The sequence below is a fragment of the Eucalyptus grandis genome, chromosome 7 (genome assembly GCF_016545825.1).
Source record: "Eucalyptus grandis isolate ANBG69807.140 chromosome 7, ASM1654582v1, whole genome shotgun sequence".
Classification (NCBI taxonomy): Eukaryota; Viridiplantae; Streptophyta; class Magnoliopsida; order Myrtales; family Myrtaceae; genus Eucalyptus; species Eucalyptus grandis.
This window is the reverse complement of record NC_052618.1, coordinates 21315172-21336519: the sequence shown is the minus strand read 5'-3', so window position 1 is coordinate 21336519 and position 21348 is coordinate 21315172. Positions and strand designations below refer to the sequence as shown.

Here is a 21348-nt window from a genome sequence, read left to right as displayed (position 1 = left end):
AGTTGCTGTATTCTCAAAAGTTGGGCATGTTGGTGAATATTCTTCGACATTGTTAAACATTGAAGTGGGACAATCGGGGGAAACTCCTTGTTCAATGCATCAGCATGCGATATAAATTCACCTGTGCAGCTATGACAAATAACATAGGGACTGCTCAGCAATTCATTTCGGTAGTATATTTCGATGTCACATTTGATGTTGACCCGGATCAAATTCTCGTGCTCTCGCACGCAGTATATTTTAGGAACCATTCTACTTTTTTTTTATACTCGCATGGCTGGGGTAAATTGCAAAAAGTTGAAAACTCGAGGGGAATTTTGCAACAACATGAAAAACTTGGGGAGCAAAACGTGCAATTTGCCTAATTATTACCCCCAACAGCCTTTCCCACCATATCTGCAAATTTCGAGAAAATATCTGCAAATTTCTCTCTCTCCTCACTTGAATGGGCGGGTTCTCTCTCCTCTGAAAGAACCAAGAATGCTCAGAGCCTTCCTTTCCTTCTCCGAGCATCCCACCTCTCTCCGCCTCCGCCTCCGCCTCGGTTCCGTTCCTTCTCCGTGCATCCCACCTCTCTCCGCCTCCGCCTCCGGACCTCCGCCTCTGCCTCGGTCGCTGGTCCTCTGCCTCTGGCATCTCGGTCTCGTTCCCGAGCGGCACCAGGCTCCCCGCCGCTGACCGGGCGCTGTCCTGTCGCTGGCCGCTCGGTCGCGAGGGAGATCTCGGCGGATTTGGGCGGGGTCGACGGCGCGGCGAAGAAGGAGAGGCCTGCTGCATTTTCTCTCTCTTTCTCGGTGATTTCAGGCTCGACGTCGAAGCAGAGAAGGAGGAAGAACAAGAAGGAGAAGATGGGTCCTTGCTTTTCTGCTTCTGGGTTTATCTCTTGAAGTCCGCCACTTTCCCTTTTTCCATCTTTTTTTCGTCCCTTTTTGGTTCGTTGGTTTTTGATGGGAGGGACGGTGTTCGTTTCTCAATTCTGTGACTTTTTTTTTTTTTTTTTTTTTTTATGTTCGGAGAGGTTGGGTGTTATGAGTTGCTTGTTTGGCGGTTGTTTTAGCGATTGATCACTCACCGGTTGTTGGATTTTGTGATTTGGAGGGATGCTTTGCGTTGGTTTGGATCGATCACCGTTGCTCGGCTCTCGGGTTGTGTCTGTCCGTCTGATTACGATGAGTTTGAATCATTGTGGAATTTTCCCAAGAGTGTCTTTTCACGTTCACTGAAGTCTATTGCTGTGTTGTTCCCGTTAGATGGTATACTGAGTGTCAATGCCTGTTGGTGGAACCAAAGCTTATTGATTTTTGTGGATTTGTCTGGGATCACTCCTTTGTAATGCGTCAAGTTTTGTTTTTTTTTTATATTTTTTTCCGTCCCCTATGGCGATCTATCTTGGTTTGTGACGCAAGGGACTAGTCGAAAATGGTGATTAAGGGATGATGTATACCATAATCACAATTAGTGTTGCCTGTCACTTCTCTTTTCAGCTCAAAGTTGTATGGTTAATGGGGTTAAAAATATTCTTTCACACAGGTGAACTCAGATGTCAAGGGTGGTTTTCCAATTCTCGTTTTGAATGGAGATAAGAGACTCACGCTTCTGCCATCGCTTCCTCCACAAAAAGAATCTCCTATCCCGAGCCCTCTCACTCACCCCAAGCGCCCCCCCTCTCTCTGTATCCAGCCCTCTCACTCACCCTAAGCCTTCCCTCCTCGCCTCTGTCCTCGTCACCGTCATCGACTTTCCAGCCGTGGCTACAGAAATCGCCGGCTGCCGACTGGCCTCTCGACCTTCTTTGTCTTCTACTCCTTATTCGGTCCCGATTTCAGGCTCGAGTACGTAGCCAAGGATTTTGAAGCATAAGAGGTTTGCGAGGCTATATTGGTGGCGGTGCTAAGTTTTGGGGTTTCGGCGACGCCGTGACGGCCGCGAGGGATATTGTGGTGGAGGAGAGAGAGGCGTATGGGTACTATGAGACCTCTCTTTCTCCTTTGGCTTTTTTTTCTTTTCTATTGCCTCTGTTTCAAGAAGCATGGAGGCTTGGTGATAGTGGCTGCTTTGGCTTCTAGGTCGAGGCAGAGTTGGATAGCTTATCAGGAGGCTGAGGGGGAGAGTTCTTCATGGGCCCTTTTGACTCCTGAAGCGAGTCGCGTCCCGCCATTCCCACCGGAGTATGTTCTACCGTCATCTTTCTTATCATTAATCTAAGTGGAAAGTTCTAGTGTGGAGGGTTAAGCTTCTTATACTGCTATCTCTTCAATAGTTTGTGAGTTTATTAATTCTGTCCAATAATTTTCATCTGGATGATCGTCTCCGGATGGAAGACGGTAAATACAGGTTATGTTTGATCAAAACTTGATGGCTAAGGGTTGAAATTCTCCTTTTCGTTTTGTTTTACATGGGTAGACTCTCAACTCAGTTAGATTGAAAGGCACGCTAGCTGTGTAATTCCTTTTGTTTTTTTTTAAGCTTTTGCTTGGAAACTTGAATAAGGTCATTATTTCGGTGGTGGTACTGAAGCTATGAATATGAGAAGTCCAAGATATTTGAGTGTTGTGACAGACCACTATTATTATTATAGCTTCTTATTGCATATTCCTTCCATGTGCATAAGTTATTAACACTTACGTAGTTTTTCAATCCTGTGACATCCTGTTTAGAAGTAAGTTGAAGCTATAAATTTGAATCAAACTTGGTCGCTTCACCCATAAGTTGGGAATTATGGTCGAATCTTCAAATTTGTTATATCATTAGTTGTCTAGGAAACCTGTACTAAACTGGCCATTCTTTTGATAGCCTGCCCAGGTATCTCCCTCTGCATATCTTAAGTTAGTTTTAGACTTGGTTCTCGCTAGAAGTGAAAACGAAAATTGTGCATCATGGTTGCTTGACATGCTGTGTTTTGATACTGCTAAAAACCAATTTTATGTATGTAAAATCAAGTAGCTGGAAGGTGTTGACCATGTTCTGATGGCATCCAAATTCTTCCTCTTCATAATCCTGCAATGTCACATAGGATATAGCTACTCAAGATCATTTGTTTATAGCACGGGTTATCCAAAACTTTTGGCTGGAGTAGTCCACGTGGATGCATGCAAACAGCCATGTCCATGTGCATGAGGGTACATAGACTTTTATTACATTGGCATGGATGAGAACTACTTTTGCTGGAGGAATTAAGAGAGTTGTGATTATATAACCATGGGCAATATGGTGTTCCTTTGCACGATTTTAAGGCAACAGAATCATTGAAGTTAACTATTAGTTTGGTCACAGGACCATCCAGAATCGTAGACATAAAATGCACTTAACAAAAGCAGATGGACACATAGCAGAAACGTTTCTTGTTTCTTCTCTCTCTCTCTCTCTCTCTCAATCTGAATGCCCCAAGCGTCACTCACACATTTCTCTACTGGAGCGTCTGACCACCATGCCATAATTAGGATATTTTTCAGTTCTTTTGGAAATTGGTCTAGGCAACAGAGAATTCTGTATTTTTCCCCTCTCATAAGTAGGTCTTTCTGTTAGAGGACAAGCTAGGTTGATTTGTCATGGAATAAACTCTCTGCAAAAGTAAGGGGTAAGGATAAGTACATCTAACCATCCCTAGAACCTACAACTTCAGAGCCTTGTGCACGGGGACATCTTAATTTTCCTCTTAAAATAAGTAGGCCTTCTGTTGTGTCGGTCCAATTTTTTTAACGGGTTAACCCTTTAATTTTTCCCGCAGGACTACAATGAAGGTGGGAAGCTCTCATTCTCCGAATTTTCTGACTTGATGAATGCTTTTGGAAATCAATTGGCTGCTGACAAGGTTAGAGTCAGTTGTCGAACTGCATCAATATTGGCAACTTTTTTCTGTGTTTCATTTGTAGGACTCATAACTTAAATTGTTTTCTGTGTCAGAATTATGTTTGGGACGGCAATTGATGTAAGGGTACTTATTGTGCACTAGCATACATACATATGTACTTGCATGCATATTTGTCTGGTTGCATATATAAATGCATATACATGATGTGCACATAAGAGCAAAATGTGTGATGCAGCACACAAGCATGCATACATGAAAGAAATTGATGGACATATGCAGCGACAACAAAAAAGTTACTTGTTTTAGTCTATGCAACCATCCATGAGGATAACAAGGCTCGGCTTCCGTCAAGAAAAAATAATTATCCTAAGTTTAAAACAAGTAACAGGGAATATTCTACATCAATATATGTATATAATTTTCATAGATTTGAGGTGTTTAGTATTAAAAGTCAAATCATGAGCTCCACAAGCAATAACCATTGTAGACACGCCCTATAGAATATCTCTCACATTCTTAATCTAAAACCCATTTAGAACTGATCAGAGGCTGCATATTAGTATCTGATAGCTTGGTCAAATGTAATCAGTGCTTGTGCAGAGATATCTATGTTGGAAATCTGCCTACTAGATGAATCCACACAGAATGATTGTTCTGTAACTATAAGTAAGGAGAAAATATGGGCCTCCATGTTTCAAGATTCTTGCTCTTAATGCTTTTTATGATCACTTGTTTTTTATGATCACTTCTGTGTGGCTGTTTTTTTCCCTCCACCGCTAGCGTTGGGAATTGTGATTTATCGTTTATTGTTTCTAGTTTTAACATAATCTTTGTTAATCAGTTGAAGCATGGACATCTGTAGGATAGCTGGTTTAAGCATTAAAATGGTATGTTTTAAGTTGAGAAGCATGTGTCTCTTTGTTCTCAAGTTTTGAGAGTCTAGAACTGTGCCTGTGGCTTTGTGAAATAATTTTCCCAGTCATGATGATTATAAGTTCTATAGTAGTGTGATTACTAGGGTGTCTGGATGCTAATCATTGTCACGTTAATGCAGATGCTTGGCTTCTTTCAACATTTCAAATTCGCTCTTCATTTCCAATCTCCACACTTTTGGTTGGTAAGCAATTATTTTATTGATCATTTGACGTCGTGGTAAGATCTCGAATTCTTTGTATTTAATTGAAGTGTACTTGACAGTTCTTTGCAATTATAGGCACTGATGAGAGATTTATTGTCAAAGGCTAAGGTGCTCATGTGGTTTTGACAGAGTAGGTTCCATGGCCTTTCTATTGTTGTTGCACATCACCTAAATCCAAAATAAATAAATAAATCCAACACCTTTTTGATTTCTTTTCTGGTTGAGCATTTTCTTTAGGGCAAGCTTCCAGATGTCTTGGGTCAAACTCCATTTTGGTGCATGTATTTTATAATTAGGAGAATCCTGTTTAGTGGCTTTTTAAAGTCATTATTGCTAATGAGGCTTAGTCAATTTGTTAGTCTTGCATGGAAAAGTTATTGCTTGTGATGTTTAACAAAATAACTTGGGAAACTGGATGTCTTCATCTATATGTCACCTTGATGGTGCACTTGGATGAAGTTATGTCAAAATTAATCTTTTCGGTTGTTTGCTTAAGTGTAATTTTGGCACCTTCAATTTTGCAGATATTGCATTGATCACTGTTTTTCCCATCATGAATATAGGGTGTTGCCATAACATAAGAGAACTCGTTGTTGGACAACACTGCGCGGATTGAGGGCTGGTTGGCTAGATTTCCAATGTTTGACTGGGTGGGTGGCATAACATCTGAAATGTCTGCAGTTGGTCTACTTCCAGCAGCCCTTCAAGTTTGTAAGCTTAACTTCCAATCATCGTGGTTATATTCTGATTTGACTCGAAGAGCATATTCATTAGCGACTCCAACTTCAGGGGATCGATATCAGACAAATGCTTGCTGGCGCATCCTTCATGGATGGGGCAACTAGGACGAAAGTGGTAAGATTGCTGTCGACTGATGTTATTTGGTGTTTCTTCGGAATGTTTTGTTGTTACCCAAGTCCAGTAAAGGAATTAGTTTCAGTACCAGTGGGGCAACTTATGGTGTAAAATCTTGCTCAGTGAGTAGTGCTTAGGATTCTGCATGTGCACTTTTATGATGTAAGAAGCTGGGTCGCCCGAATGAACTAAGTATGGTCGAGATATGAGTCTTGATTATAGATAGCTAATCAGCCATTCAAGGATGTCAGCTAACTAGTTGAACGGTTGTCTTTGATAGTATGCACTGTGATGTATGCAAGAGTAACTTGTGAACTTATATGCAGGAGAATTGTCACTTGTTTCCCGTCATTATGCACTGAGAATATTTTGTAGTATATGTGCTAGAGGATGTCATACGGTATAATTCACTGTAAAATAGAATGCAGAGTATCCATTAGATCCATTTAAGCTCAGGACTGGCAATTGCTATTGTTGTCGCTTAGTTGCTTCAAGGCATATTTATTTCTAGTTGCTAATGCACTCTACAGTGAATCAAAGTATAGCCTTTTGGTTTCATGCATTTTGATTTGTGCCTTCTCTTGTTGCCTGCTTGTAGTATCAATTTTGCCGGCAATTCAAATCCTGGTTCAAGATGCAGAGTAAATCTGCAATGCAAGTCGGAGAGATGATCCTATTTCCTTTGTCCAGGATATCCATTACTGTAGGTTGTCTGAAAAAGAACCATAGATACGTTCATTTAAGAACTGATAGCATATCCACACTGTTTGCATTCCTAGATTGTAATTCCTTTCTCTGCTTGCAGTATTAAATCTAGCAGCAAATAAAATTCTCTTTAAGGATACAGTCCCATGTAAATCTGGGAATTAATTATGTTTTCTTGTCCAAGATAGTGCTAACTTGTATGTTGTGTCAGAAGATCCACAGAAACATTGATGTAGGGACTGTAGATTAACTTAGCATATCCACACTGTATGTGCTTCCTAGATTGTAAATCCTTTGGCAAGTAACTTATCATTGTACTACTTTTGTCAAATAATCACAAACATAAATGTCAAGGCCTGTTTCGGGTCGCTGTGAGTTTCAGCTTGCCTTTCTGGTTTTAGCTGTGGGTTTGAGTTTTTGGCTTTAGCTTTAACTTTAAAGAAATGAAGTTGGTAGAAGACATAACTTCTAACTTGAAAGTGACTGGCTCATTTTGAGAATTTAATAGTACTGAACACTGAACCTTAATTCATAGATGTTTGGATTCTTGGATAATTTTACTTCTAAAATGAAGCATATAATAACTTTTAGTGACCAAAAGCCATAATACCTGATGTGCAGTCCCTATCATCCCCCCCTCGGTGCAAAAAACAAAAACGAAAAAAAAAAAAAAAAAAAAACGCACACACAAAAGAAGAAGTCACAACATAAGAACTATCGGTAGTTTGCCGTAGCTGTCTGAGTGGCTTCTCTACTGACACTTATCAAAGGATGGTTCTTGCCTTTTGTAGTCCTGTTTCAGCGGAAATAACTTTTTTCTTTTCCAGGTGAAGAACAACCCTGCTGCATTGCTTGCTTTATGTTGGTATTGGGCTTCTGATGGTGTAGCATCTAAGGTATTTATATTTGAATGAGAGTGTCTTCTGAATTGTTGTTTTTTTCCCTTTCAGTTTGCAGTCATTGACAATTCTTTCACTTTTTAAATTGCTGCTGTCAGGACATGATAATTCTTCCTTACAAAGACAGCCTTCTATTATTCAGTTGTATCTGCAACAATTTGATTTGGATGGCTATCGGGTACGTATTTTTTCGTTAAAATAGGGCGTTCCGTCTCCATCTCTAGTTTCCAAAATGTTAAGTCTCAAATTGTTCATTTCACAGGTCAATCAATGGGTTACTGTTTATGGGAATAAAGGAAGCACAGACCAGCATGCGTAAGTTATGTTTTGATAAAGTAATGCACTATTACTTTTACATGCTGGTGACATGATTATTCCTGATGCATGTTATTGTCTAATTTCCATATAGCTACAAACAACAGCTGAGAGAGGGTGTGCACAACTTCTTCGTAACATTCATTGAAGTGCTTTGTGAGAGACCACCTGGTCATGATTGGGAGCTTGAACCTAGTGTTACCTGTGGTGACTATCTGTTTGGAATGCTTCAAGTTAGTTTACAATAAGAGCTACTAATATTTACCTTTAAGAAGATTCTAGCAATAGTCGAAGTTCTTATGTCTATTGTTTCTGAAGTTTAAGATGTCACACTTCTCTTGGAAAGGAGACATGAGTTTACTTATAGTCGGTTGTTTTCTGCAATTGATCTCTTTTAGATATGGTGAAGCTCTGTAGGGACAGGCTATGCTCTATATGCCAATGATCGTGAGTCTATAACAGTCACTGTTGAAGAAGTGACCCCTATATCAGTGGGGGCTCTTATAGCATTGTATGAGCGAGCAGTTGAGATATATGCCTCATTAGTTAATATTAATGCCTATCATCAACCTGGTAAATAGTTTACCTTATAATTCTTATTTAAATTATATGATTGCTATATGTTTTGGGCTTATTGCTGTTGAGAATATGTGTGGCCTCTCCGAGTCAAGAAATCAAATCAATTCATCCAACTGGCTGTCTTTTTTCGTGGCCCCGATGTGCGACTGAAATTCTTAGGTGTCGAAGCTGGGAAAAAGGCAGCAGCAGAAGTATTTGCTCGTCAGAAACGGGTTCTGGCTTTACTCAATGAGGCCAGGTATCTTACTAGAACAAGCTTGTCTAAGATGGAAACTATCAGCTCTTAAGGAACGGGGAACACTTAAAGAAACTGTCGAGTGGGGTGGTAGGCATTGGAGATGATGGACAGAAAGAGGTCCGCATTGAAAGGACAGATGAATTTGGCCGAATAGTAAGTTTTCAACGAAAAAAGATATTAATCATAAAGCCTTATAATACTAAATGTCCATTATAATTTCTTTTGCATCTGACAAAGAAACGCCAATTCATTACTTTGATGTTTTTATGCCAATCTTCTTGTTTTGAATGTTTTGCAAGAGTTAACCCCAAAGGAAGCTTTCCGATTGCTTTCCCATAAATTTCATGGAAAAGGGCCTGGCAAAATGAAGCAAGAGAAGCGCATGAAGCAATGCCAGGAAGAATTGAAGTTGAAGCAGATGAAGAATTCAGACGCGCCTTCTTTGTCTGCAGAGAGGATGAGGGAAGCTCAAGCTCAAATGAAGACACCTTATCTTGTGCTTAGTGGTCATGTTAAGCCTGGGTATGTTTTCCTGTGTTAAAAAATCAAGTTACTAGTTCTTTATTCATTGGCATTTAAGCACATAGCATTTTAGATTAATCTGACTTTATAAGATGTCAATGTGGAGTGTCTTGTTCCATGACCAAAGCGCTTGACTGTCTTTTCGCTTTGCTGCTTCAAATTTTCTATTTATCCCAAATCCCTCACAGCCTGGGCTCTGCTGAGGAGATGTTTCTGTTTGCTAATGTACAGCTCCATGGATCACTGCCTGGATGACTTTCCAGATTATATTTCCTTTGAGGGGAATCTCCAGTTTCAAGACTCGTGAATTTGTTAACTTAAAAACCATAGCCTATGACTATGCATTATAGATCAACCTATAGATTTCTCCATCTTTATGCTTAGAAAGGCGGCACCTTAATAGAAATTTGAGTGGTCTGACTTGATTGATGATTAAAAATCTATATCTGAGAAGACAATCAGACACCATCTAATAAGTGTAAGCTGGACTTCATGCAATGTCTATTTACCATGGTAATTGAATGATAAAATAATGATTAAATTTTTGTTACTTTGTGCCTGTTTATTTAATTGTTTTTTTTTTCTTTTTTCTTCTGGGGTGTTTCCAGTCAAAACAGTGATCCAAGAAGTGGCTGATTGAAATAATCCACAAAGCAATGAAAAGGGAAAATTAATCTAAGCATTAATTACTATCTTATCACAATATTATGATGTTACTTAATCCAAACATTCATCATCCATTTTACTAACAATCGATCACTCTGCAGATCCCTGCATATGACGATAAGCACGTAGATTTCATTAAAAAATGCACCTTTTGTTTCCTCTCCAACCTTTCCCCCTTCCTACAATTTTTCTTATATTCTCAGGAACACTGTTCATCGACGAGCATTAAGGAAAAGATGAATCCGAACTAAACCAGTTCTCCATCTCACCTAGTTTTGACCACTTTCTTTTCACTGGATTGAACCAGACCAAGCATGCAAAGTGTTCTCAATTGAAGAAGCCACTCTCGTCTAGCTTTTGAAACAATCCTTAAGATGTAAAGCCGAAAAAAAAGTTTCCATTCATTTCTCATATGCATATATCTCACAATCAATGTCCTTGTCCTCAAAAGTTGGAGAGTTCCTAAAAGTAGTCTCAAATCTGTTCATCACTTGAGATATGCCCTTGTTTACTTGTCTTCATGGTATTAGGGTTCATTAAATAGTCTGTAAAGTAATATTTTAACAGTGATGTTTGTTGGGGAGGAAGACAATCCAGGACATGAAGTTGCTAAAGCAGGTAAATAAATTTGTTGTTGCACAATTATGATTAATCAGTGCCCCGTGACACTAAAGCGTTGGATATCTCATTGCAGTGAAGATTAGAGATATCCTTGACATTGAAGCAATTAAGATCTGCAAAGAGGACTTCTGGCCCTGGCCGTTCATAATATCATATCTGATATTCTTATGTCTAAGAAGGAATTGCAACCTTGTTGGGCAATTCAAATGCAGCAGGATCTTGTTCGATGGTACATGAACTTACATGCATGTGTTATGTACAGATGATCAGAAGGGAGAATGAGGTCCACAATCAACGCAGGAAAACGAATGCTTGGAAAGGCCAAGACCATGGAGAAAAAGTTCTGATGGACTACTTACCACAAATGCCATCATTTACTCTCGAAGAAAATATAATGACAGGAACATGTCCTGCATTCCAACAATAAAATTTTCCATTTGGGCATGCTGATGTTCCTGCATTATCGAGTCAGAGAAAGTGAAGTTAAAGTACGTAGCTCTAGTGGTGGACACTACAAGAAATCTGCAGACATACACGAGATGTTCTAAAGAAGGAAACAAAGCCGGGTGAAAGTAACAGTGGCATTTAGAATAGTCTAAACGTCAAAGCAGGTCCAGATATGGACACTACTAGGTGTTTCCACACATACTATGTTCTATAAGAAGAAATAAAACCTAGGATTAGTAACAGTCTTTTTTGGATAAGTAATATCTAAAACCAGTACAAGCCTAACAAAAAGAAACCCATGGTTTGTGATAAGCACAATACAACTGAACTAACATGAGTCCAGCTGAGCTTCTTGATGAACCATCATTACTAATATATGAATGGAGAGCATCGCTCAACTATGCCAGTTTATGGGAGTTGGCCAGACCATCCCATATAAACTGAATACACTTCTTTGCTCTTCAAAAGCATTTATATCAAATAAAGCAATCCGCAGTTTTGCTGATCTATGATGCAAAACCAATTATTCATGACAATTACCAAGGAAAATATTATGTCCTCATGATATACCCGCCAAGTTCATAATATCTGGTGAAATTGCTTAAGGTAACAATTCGTCTGCTTCGTTCGGCAAGAAAGAAAACTGGGAGTTCTGAAAGAGGCACCTCTTCGTTCCAAAGGAAAAGGAAAGTTGAACCAGTAAATGAATTCATATGTGCCCCGTTGTCCAACTCTTCTGTGGCTCATAATTTGGGACAGTGGACTCACCAGGTGCTTCGTAATTGGACACACATGCTCGACCACATGAATGTACAAAAGCGAAATATTACCTTTGATATCAGATAGCTATACTTGTGAACTAGCATGGCTTTCAGATTGTTTTATCTCCTCATACAACATGGCTTTATGTATCATTCTGTCCCCTTCACAAATTTTACATGTTTCCTTTCCACTATCTCACAGTGTAATAGTAACTTAATAGCTAAATGTTGATGTGGCATTTCTGCCACTTAGACTGAGGAGAAATATCAGTTCTCTTGACAGGCAAAGCATCTCACAAAAACTGAGAATCTACTCCATTTTTTTTTTTTTTTTTGCTTAATTCCAAGTATCTACTCCTTAATCAGTACAAACATAGCCACTATCCACTTTTTACTTTTGTTCGACAAAAGTACCCTTCATCATGGAATAAAGAAAGAAAGCTATAGCCTCAATCGTCATTAAATATAGACTGCATGCATCAAAAGCAATCTTTCAAAAATATATAGATGTAACCATCTTTCTAAAAAGGGCTAGTAGCTCACCAGCACATCCAAACACGCTTCCCCTATCATATTAGCAATACCCTGCTCACAATCTCAGGATGGAAACCAGTGTAAAATGATGATCAGCCGTACCTTAAAATCACTACGGATGTTAGAGTTGCATTCGTCATCCAGCTGCTGAAAGGAATAATCAGCCTTTCCCAATCTAACCCTTTTTGATGATGAACTAGGTTTTGCTTCACGTACAGTATTATGCTCGAGTTCTGGCGATTCATATTTGGAAGATAGAGTACACTTAACTGGTAAAATGCCAGATGCCGGCCTCTTCCAAATTATCAGAGATGTTCTAGCATTGCGGTTGCGAGGAATACAGCGGATGGGATTCGAAAAAGCCTCTAGGAAAGGATAATTTCCAGCCTGTGGTATGTTGAACCTCACGTGGAACAACCTGTTATCACACTTGGATGAAAGCTGAAAAAGGAAAAAAAAGAGCCTAAGTTTCAGGGACGAGAAAATTTTCTTTCCATGTAAGCTGTATGATTGTCTTCAATAAAAAACATCATTAAATGAGGCAATTGTCTTCAATATATATATAAAATCATAAAATGAGGCAATGGCAAATCAAAGACTATTATCCTGGTGGTGGCAAACTAGAAAACCAATAAGGCACTAAACTTGCCACGCCGATAATTTAGTAAATGTAGTTCATGCTAATGCAGAGGAGAACACACATACAAGCAGAAATGTCACATATAAAAGTTTGAATCAATAATAGGTCATTACAGCTACTCTTAGGCATGTATTATTATATTCTTTTTTACTAGGAATTGAATTCAAAAAATGTTTTGGAATTGATTCAAGTTGATCAACTATATTAAGTATGAACACCTCATGTATGCCCAAACGTATTTATATGAAAGAGGAAAAATCGGTCCAAGTTCTTGCAGTTCTACTGTAAGTTTTTCTTGAAGAGGTGATCTAACCATTATAGCTAACAATGTTTAAGAAAATATTCAACCAAAGAAAAATTTAATCTACAACCTACACACATGATTACTCTGCCCAGCTAGTGATAATTTTTTTCCTAATTTACTTGGATTAGGCAATCTCCAGAGCATGCTATTACTGCTCAACATATTAATGAGATGCTACTAGCAATTACCCCATGCCATCTACTTTTTGTGTATACAGTCCTACTCAAATATTTGGAAACAATGCAGGCCACTAATGCAATCTTTAATTCAGATGACAAGCTATCATTAGCATAATACAAATCACCCAACCGACATCTACCTGAGATATCTTGAGATTAAAAGAAGCACGGCCATTCAATAATTTGCTAGGTTTCTCATAGGAATCGAATTCGATTCCATCATAGCTTGTCAACAGCGGGGCTTCAGCATCGCTGGTTTTCTCCACCAGTGACCCACTGTTAGCATACAAAAGTGAAGCAACAACCTACCAAAAAAAAAAAAACGCAAAAAAAGTCAATTATTAACAGCACCTTATCTATGATTTTTTCCGTTTTCCTTTTTTTCTCTTATGATAGTTGTTTTTAGGTGGGGTTGGTGAAAAGCGAGAGAGAGAGACAGCCACAGTAAGAAGCAAGAAGAAGCAAACTTCCATTTCCTTATTCACAATCTGGCCAAAGGCATCTAGCAAGACAACATCCAACGCAAAGTTCCTCCGACACGATGCCTGCAATTCAGTAAACCAATTGTCACTGCATATTGGAAGAAGGCCGTAGCTAGAGTGGCACCTGACTTTTAAGGAGCAAATTGAACATTACATATAAGGAGCCTATTGGGTTTCAAAGAAGGAAGAACAGACTCACACAACCACGCTGAATGTAAAGCACCATTGAGTAAGCTTTCTCCGCCCATCTCATTTCCCAGACACACTTGGAAGGAAAGCTATGACCCAGTCGGTCAATCATTAATATAAATTCATTTTGGATAGACAATTACAAGGAATCTCCACGCAATCTTGCTTTGGAAGCACAACGGGAAACAATTGGAAAAGCTGAAATTGCAAATACTTAAGCCATATCAGAAATTGATACTTTTTCCAAAGAGGCAAGCTTTAGAGCCAACTTTTTTCTATTGAAAGAAAAACAACGAAAAAAGTCGGAAGCTATTAACATAGAAATTCGCTTCCTGACGTCACAGAAAAAAGATTCAACTTCGTCAAGGCAGTTCAACGACAATGCTTAACACTGGAGGTGACACTCAATTAGATTTTGTCAAAAAAAAAAATGTAGTGGTGATAGGATTAAAAGGAAGATACAACTACTTACCTATCCACCCACGATACTCCAGATACCATCACTACCTTCTTCTATGTCAGAAGGAGATGACTTGTCAATAGCTAAGTGTACGGGTGAGCCCTGGCATTACAGGAAAATATTCATTAAAGAAAGCATATCCACATGAATAAGGTCAAACAAACTTGACATAAGGTACCTTATAATGATCCTCAATGGATGAAGAAGGGTGCAAGACCTTTGGACTATATAAATAACCTTCTATACCATCATTAGTTCCACGGGTACTAACCAAACTTATTTTCCTTAAAAGGGCTAGATTCTCCATCTTTTGAGGCACTTAGGGGCTTCTCATCCACCGCTTCCCCGTCAATGTGAAGCCGTAAAAGTTGAGACCTGCCATGAAGATAGAACTTTGAGCAATTTACAAAGGGAAAAAGGCCCTAATAGTAAGAAACCTAGGAAATACAATGACATCATAAGATTGACAAGAGACTTTCGGTCGAGCACCATTTATGCAATCTAAAATTCTACTTTATCTCTTTCATCAGACCGACAATGAGACATAGACTTACATGAACTTTTGCAGATAACAATTCTTGTCCAAGATCCTCCAGATAATGCATGCAATTAGTTAATCACAGGCACTCCAATGAATATGAATAGAATCATACTCCATGTATGTACTCTATAAAAACTTGTTCTTTTCAGTCACATTGAAAGTGCAACAGTTCTACGTGCTATATGAGTGTCCATCCAATACGCCTTACTTTTATATATTTGAAGATCATGCACCATTCATACAATTCCAATTACATCTGAAAATGATTGGTTAAAGGTAAAACAGACAGATAAAATGTTCGGTAACAACTTGCTTCAGCTCGACAAAGACGAACCAATAAGTGGTAAACATGACAGCATTAATGTGCTCAGCTATAGCCATAAAAATTTCAGCAGTTATCAACTCAAAAGGAACGAGCAGTTTAAAAACCATGTGTAGAAAGAGTAATTCAGACACTTGATATACATACCCGACAGCCAACATGGACCCATTTTCCAAATGGAAACTCGCTATCTGAAGAAGCCAACATCGACCCATTTTCCCTGCAGGTTTAAGATTAGTTCCACAACTAGCTAATGAGGTTTCATAAAATTCTACATGAACGTACTCTATGAGAAGTGAGAAAATTTGTGGCAACATCAAAAGAGGTTCTCAGAATCTGCATGTTACCACGCATGCTGAGGGGGAGAGCATGGACATATAACAATCGCAAAGTCCTAAGAGAAAGTTCCTCATTTTGAGTAAAACGAGAAGGTATAATCCTTTCGTAGACCCACATGCTATTACATCTATCCAACACAACACAATTAATCATAATGCAATGGATCAAGGCATGGAAAATATAAGGAAAAATATCCATAATCCTTTGGCAAAAAAAGAAGAAAAAAAAAAGGAGATCAAAACCTGCTATCACCACATGTACTGGAAATGTTGCGTTGCTGTACTAGTGGAACAACACTTGAATTAAAATTGCCAATGCCATCACTAATAGAGCTGACACCAATAAACTATATCCGTGCTTTGGGGAAAAAATCCCAGCTACAGAATAAGCACAAAAAATTCTATTCATTAAAAGGCTTCAGAATTTTATAGAATAATAAAATACGGGCTCGTCATACAAGTGCAGAGAGATAGAGATAAATGCATGCAGTTCGAACATATTGGTCAATCTTACTTCATCTCTATATCACACTGGTTTTCAGAATGTTCTTTCTAAACCATCGGACTATGCAGTTCTTATCAGGAAAGGGAAAAAGAAGAAAAAAGAACAATCAGAAGATGTAGGGGCAAGTGACACCATAGATGGAGTCATTTGGCACCTCGATGTTGACTCGTCTCATCCGGGGATAATATAGATCACTTTTTGGGCTCATTATCAACTAAAAGGCCAACCCATTATCCCTCACTGCCTCAGTCTGAATCTAGATTATCAACTGCAATTACAACCTGTCAAGGAAGGCCCTTATCAAAATTAAACCAGCCACCTCGCATCTAGCAATCACTAAACACTATCATAACAATGTTTTCCATGATTTCAATTAACAAGTCAAGGACGGGCCAACGGGCTTAGAGCAAGACATAGCCTGCATATCATGTCCTAGGAGAGATGCCTTATTCAAATTAAAAAGTCTAAGCGACCCTCAGCATGTCCTGGCTGAATAATATTAGAAACAAAGAGAACTCATGAGACATAGTAAAACAAAAAGAAAACAAACCTCTTGTCTAAAGGAGTTTATCAATTCTTCTGAATATTCTTGCATCGAGAATACCTTCACCGCCACATCCTGCAATTGGATTAAATGCAGAGAAAGTTAAAATCCAAAAAAAAAAAAAAAAAAAAAAAAAAAAAAATCATCATCAGGAGATCGCATAGGTCTATACCAAACAGTGAGATAAAGTAAGAAGCCAAATGCATTGCACTAAATCTCCTCTTTCATTTAGCAAAATAAGTAAACATTTCTCCTGCGTTTCATGTCGGCAACACGAGTAAAATTCACTCCACCACTATGCATTACATATTATAAAGAGAACTTGAAGTCCGTAAGTGAATAGCATAAGAGATAGCCAAACGCTATTAGAGGAGTGAGATAAGTAGTACGCATACCATGAAGTGAGGTACGTGCATTTTACATCATGACAGCATGCATCACTCTGTTAAACTAAATTTAACAGAGCGTGATAGACAGTTCCACGAGAACCTGAGAGAGGAGGAACGGCAGACTAAATATCAGAATGAACACTAAGAGAGTAGAGTTTATTACCATAAGCATCGCAAACACACGGAAACAAATATGACCAAATGATCTCAGAAGCACGAACCACTGAATATTTTCTCGCAAATTTCAGTTGAACTCTCCCTCTGTTGCTCTCTCACCATCACAAGAAAAATAAAGAAATGGGCTTTGAAGCTTTGAAGCTGTCATCATCACTCTCATCCTCCACCAGGTCCATCCTCTCCAGCGCCACCACCAGCCCCTTCTCTCTCCTCGCTCCGCGCTCTTTACGCTCCTCCCCTGAAGACCCACCTCGCGTTCCGCCCGATAAAGCCGCCTCCGCCGCCGTCTCGTCCCGTCGCCGCCGCCGCTCCGTGCGGTGGTTTCGGCTCGCCGGGCCGTTCGAGGAGGAGCTTCCGCGGCGGGGTAGTTGCCATGGCCGCGCCCGGGTCGGTCCGGAAGTCGGAGGAGGAGTGGCAAGCGGTCCTGTCGCCCGAGCAGTTCCGTATCCTGAGGCAGAAGGGCACCGAGTCAGTAGTTCCTTGGATTTCTTTTTTTTTTGGGTCTCTGTTTTACTGCTAGCTTATCTTGATTATGGGTTTTGCCATTCTTGGTTTTTGGTTCCTTCCTGGTCTTGTTGATGCGTCGCTTTCCGTACTGGGTTGGGGTTTGTTGAATTCGGTTGGTTTCGTTTGAACGTGATTGCCATGCGGTCTCCTTGAAGCTCGGGAACACCGAGCAGCGAGCTTTGAAACACATTCTGTTGAAAGACGCTGTCTCGGGCCGTCAAATTATGGGATGGAGGAAAATTTTTCACAAGTTTATGCTGCAATGTAATGGGTTGAATCAGAAATGGGGTTTGAGTTTTGATTCGGCACATTGCAACAGATTCCAGTGCATCGAGTGAAGTGTGTTGGAGGTGGATTCTTTGTGAATTGCGTTTTAATAGGAGAATCCATTGAGGTAATGCAGGTTAGGATGTTCTCAGTGTTTTTTAAGCTGCTGGGGAGGGTTATAGTTTTCTGGTTTTTCACGGGAATGAGCAGTTTTAGCTATTACTGAGTTCTCTGGAACCATCCTGTGTTTGGAAAGACTTAGTTTTTATTTGGAAACTTCGGCCCTTTTAGGTTCCTTTTGGGTGCTCAGGATTTGTTACTGCATGAATACCGACATCTTGGTTACTTATGAAGTCTTACGCTTTCACTTTTCATCAAAACAAACGTGGAAAGGTGTTGAAATCATCCTAAAGTGTGAATTGTAGGGTTATCACGTACAGTTGGTGCGAATCTTTGTGCTTTGAGAGCTCTTTTTTCCCCCTAAATTCTTGTTTCTCGAAACAACTTCTATCTGTTGTGAGGGAGTGTGATCTCCATTCTGACTCATCTAATGCTTTTGCATTGTCCTTGTAATGCCCTTTCTTTACACTCTGTATCTTGTTTGTACTCATTTTACTTTGATTGTTCCAAGGGTCTCTTAATCTGTTAAAATATGAAAGTGATGCAGAGCCAGTAGTCAAGCTCCTCAACTACTAGCTCTTAGGCTCAATACATTATACACATGTGCAGGATATAGGAGGGATCAAAGGACTATGTTCCTATCCTTTTTTTGAGAGAATCTCAGAACTAAGAATAATATCCCCTCGTTACTGCTGTGGCATTTTACAAAATGATTCATTTGTCGTTCTCATGATTGTGCTGTTACCATCGATTACCTGCTAAGGCTGATCACGATATCTTAAGCTCTTATCAACCCTCTCTGTGGGGCTTTCCTGCTTTAGTAATCAATCCATCGATGGACCTCATGCACCTGATGGACTGCAGTTTTGGTACTATGCGTTGCTTGGGCAAATATTGACTAGAAAACAAGAAAAGAAACGCATGATATGGATAAATCAAATGACATTGGGAGCACAATGGTTGATTTTTTTGAAATGCTGTGTAAGAAGATACATTCTGATTAGTTATGTTAGTATGTGCTGCGACATAGGTATACACCCACTAGTAAAGAAAGCTGTTAAAATAGGTGGATGATCTCCTCATATCATGCTTTGGGGAAAGAATCCTATTCCTGTGGTCTTGTGTAGTATTAAATTGTTGAGGTGTTATACACACAAACAATCCTCTTCAAATATTTAATGGCTTGGAAGTGATCTGAGAGGACTTAAATGTTGCCGAGCCTGATGCAAGTAGTTGAAGACTCATGTATATTCTTTTTGAATGCAATCTCATCCTTTTTTCTAATTCAAGTATCAAACCAATGGAGAACAAACGAGCATAACTGAATGCTTTTCGATGCCTCCTCTACTATGTTTATGTACAAGAAGCAACTCTTTTCTCTGGTTTGATGTTGGGTATCGTGTGCGGTAAATCCTTGGACATATATATTCATGTATTCTCTTCGAACAAAAAAGTGTCATCTTGATCTGTCTCATCTGTTGCTGTTTCTCTCACATGTAGATATCCAGGCACAGGTGAATACGACAAGTTTTCTGAAGAGGGGGTGTACAATTGTGCAGGATGTGGGACTCCTCTTTACCGGTCTACAACTAAATTTAACTCCGGCTGCGGTTGGCCTGCTTTCTACGAGGGCCTTCCCGGAGCTATAACCAGCACTGTGAGTCTCTCTTTTTATCAAATAAACGTGTGGTCACAGGTAACTAAGACGGTTCTGATTGAAGTCAATTTCTATTAGGGCTTGCTATAGATGACATCTTCCACTTTGTGTTTGTCAAGCTTTCTAAACTGTGAAAACGACGAAAAATACAAAATGAATCGGGCGTGTTCTGCTTCAAATCATTGATGGGTTTGCCTTGCTTTTTTTTCTCAGCCGGATCCAGATGGTATGAGGACGGAAATCACTTGCACCGCATGTGGTGGCCATCTGGGTCACGTGTTCAAGGGCGAAGGGTTCTCGACACCGACCGATGAGCGGCATTGCGTCAATAGTATTTCACTGAAGTTCGTTCCTGCCAACTCTTATCCTTCCCAGTGAACTTCTGCAGCTAGACTGGTCGGTCGATCACCGGACGCGGCCTTCAACTGCTGCTGTTATCTGAGATTATTTGCTTATGATTTCCACGCTATGTACAATAAAACCTTCCCATAAATCTTCCCGATCTGGATCGAACTCAGATATTTGCTGCCGTCTCTTGAGTAAATAAAAATCGAAATCTTTTTTCTTGTCTCTCGAGTAATAAAAACCGAAATCTTTTTTCTTGTTATCCATCTCGCAGATGTTTCTTGCCGAGCTGTTCTGATGTGGCATGTTGAAAAAGGCTGCTCCGGTGATCTTTGTTGGCTTTGATGCCACCTCACTGGTGGAAGGTAATAGGAATTGAAATGTGCCACGGAGTGAAATCTTAATAATGCATGAAGTGCAAGGTAAAGAAAAACTCAGTTTTATCTATATATATTTAACAGGCAAGCTTCATTACATCTATAAGCAAAAAAGTCGTAACCTAGAAAACTCGAAAAGTTGGCATGATAATTAAGTGCAAAATAATATCATCTATAATACTAAATAATATATAAAATCCTATGGATAAATAAGTAAATCAAGTAAAACAAAACTGAATCGTATACAAAACTAAAAAATGCATAAAAAAAAAAAAAGCAACAATATATTTCATATAAAATTCCGATGATGTCTTGATTACAACCCACACCAGAATTTTAGATATAGAATTCTTTATCATAACTTCCCTTAACTAAATAGATGCAAAGGGAAAATCATAAATACAAAGACATCCCTATGTTATGTCTTCTTTTAATCTGCACCCACGCGGAGGTTGACGAGCTTGGAGATCTGGAGTCTTGGCCGCGAGCTCGCTGCTCGGCGTTTCTAAATCTGCAGCTCAGCCGCCGGAATGAGAGAGTGGGTGGACGCAGAGGTTGGCCAACTCGTCTCCCGCTCGTTTCTTCTTCCCTCAAGCCTTTAAGGACTACTCAAATCCAATGTCAGTATGTAATAGGACATAAGAAATTGTTAAGCAACAACTAGTTTTTTTTTTTTTTGGGCTAAAACATTGACTAGTCAAACACCGACTGGTACTATGAATCAATATGGCAGAAGAGCTCCTCCTCGGCAGCCGAACATACGGACCGCGACTACTAACAACTTCTCCTTGAGCTTTTGAATAAGACCCCATAAGTAAGCTCGAAAGAGCATTATCAACAATGGCAAATACAGGAAAAAAAAGGAGAGACCTCGGAACAATAGCAATGTGAGGAAAGCTACGGAGAGAAAGGAA

General features: G+C 39.5%; 2 protein-coding genes across 10 annotated transcripts; both read left to right on the top strand.

Annotated features, from left to right (window-relative positions):
* Positions 1–396: 396 nt before the first annotated feature.
* On the top strand, positions 397–9286 carry LOC108958075 (glucose-6-phosphate isomerase 1, chloroplastic-like). Of its 9 annotated transcripts, XM_039318026.1 has the most exons (14): positions 409–888; positions 1531–1963; positions 2067–2168; positions 3728–3811; positions 4866–4928; positions 5025–5079; positions 5513–5656; positions 5739–5804; positions 6403–6507; positions 7337–7405; positions 7507–7586; positions 7671–7743; positions 8462–8693; positions 8842–9286. In XM_039318026.1, the coding sequence occupies exons 7-13, from the start codon at positions 5588–5590 to the stop codon at positions 8642–8644; spliced, it is 645 nt and encodes a 214-aa protein (XP_039173960.1). In that variant the 5' UTR covers positions 409–888; positions 1531–1963; positions 2067–2168; positions 3728–3811; positions 4866–4928; positions 5025–5079; positions 5513–5587; the 3' UTR covers positions 8645–8693; positions 8842–9286. The 9 variants fall into 9 exon arrangements, 2 of the variants coding, with proteins under 2 accessions (XP_039173961.1, XP_039173960.1); XM_039318027.1 differs by lacking the exons at positions 8462–8693; positions 8842–9286 and adding an exon at positions 7818–8199 and having other exon boundaries at positions 398–888; positions 7671–7723; XR_005553160.1 differs by lacking the exons at positions 6403–6507; positions 8462–8693; positions 8842–9286 and adding an exon at positions 4653–4698 and having other exon boundaries at positions 397–888; positions 5513–5660; positions 7671–8199.
* Positions 9287–17177: 7891 nt separating this feature from the next.
* LOC104452987 (peptide methionine sulfoxide reductase B3, chloroplastic) lies at positions 17178–20282 on the top strand. Its single transcript, XM_010067485.3, has 3 exons — positions 17178–17629; positions 19556–19712; positions 19926–20282. Exons 1-3 carry the CDS (start codon positions 17535–17537, stop codon positions 20088–20090), a joined length of 417 nt encoding a protein of 138 aa, XP_010065787.2. The 5' UTR covers positions 17178–17534; the 3' UTR covers positions 20091–20282.
* Positions 20283–21348: the final 1066 nt, after the last annotated feature.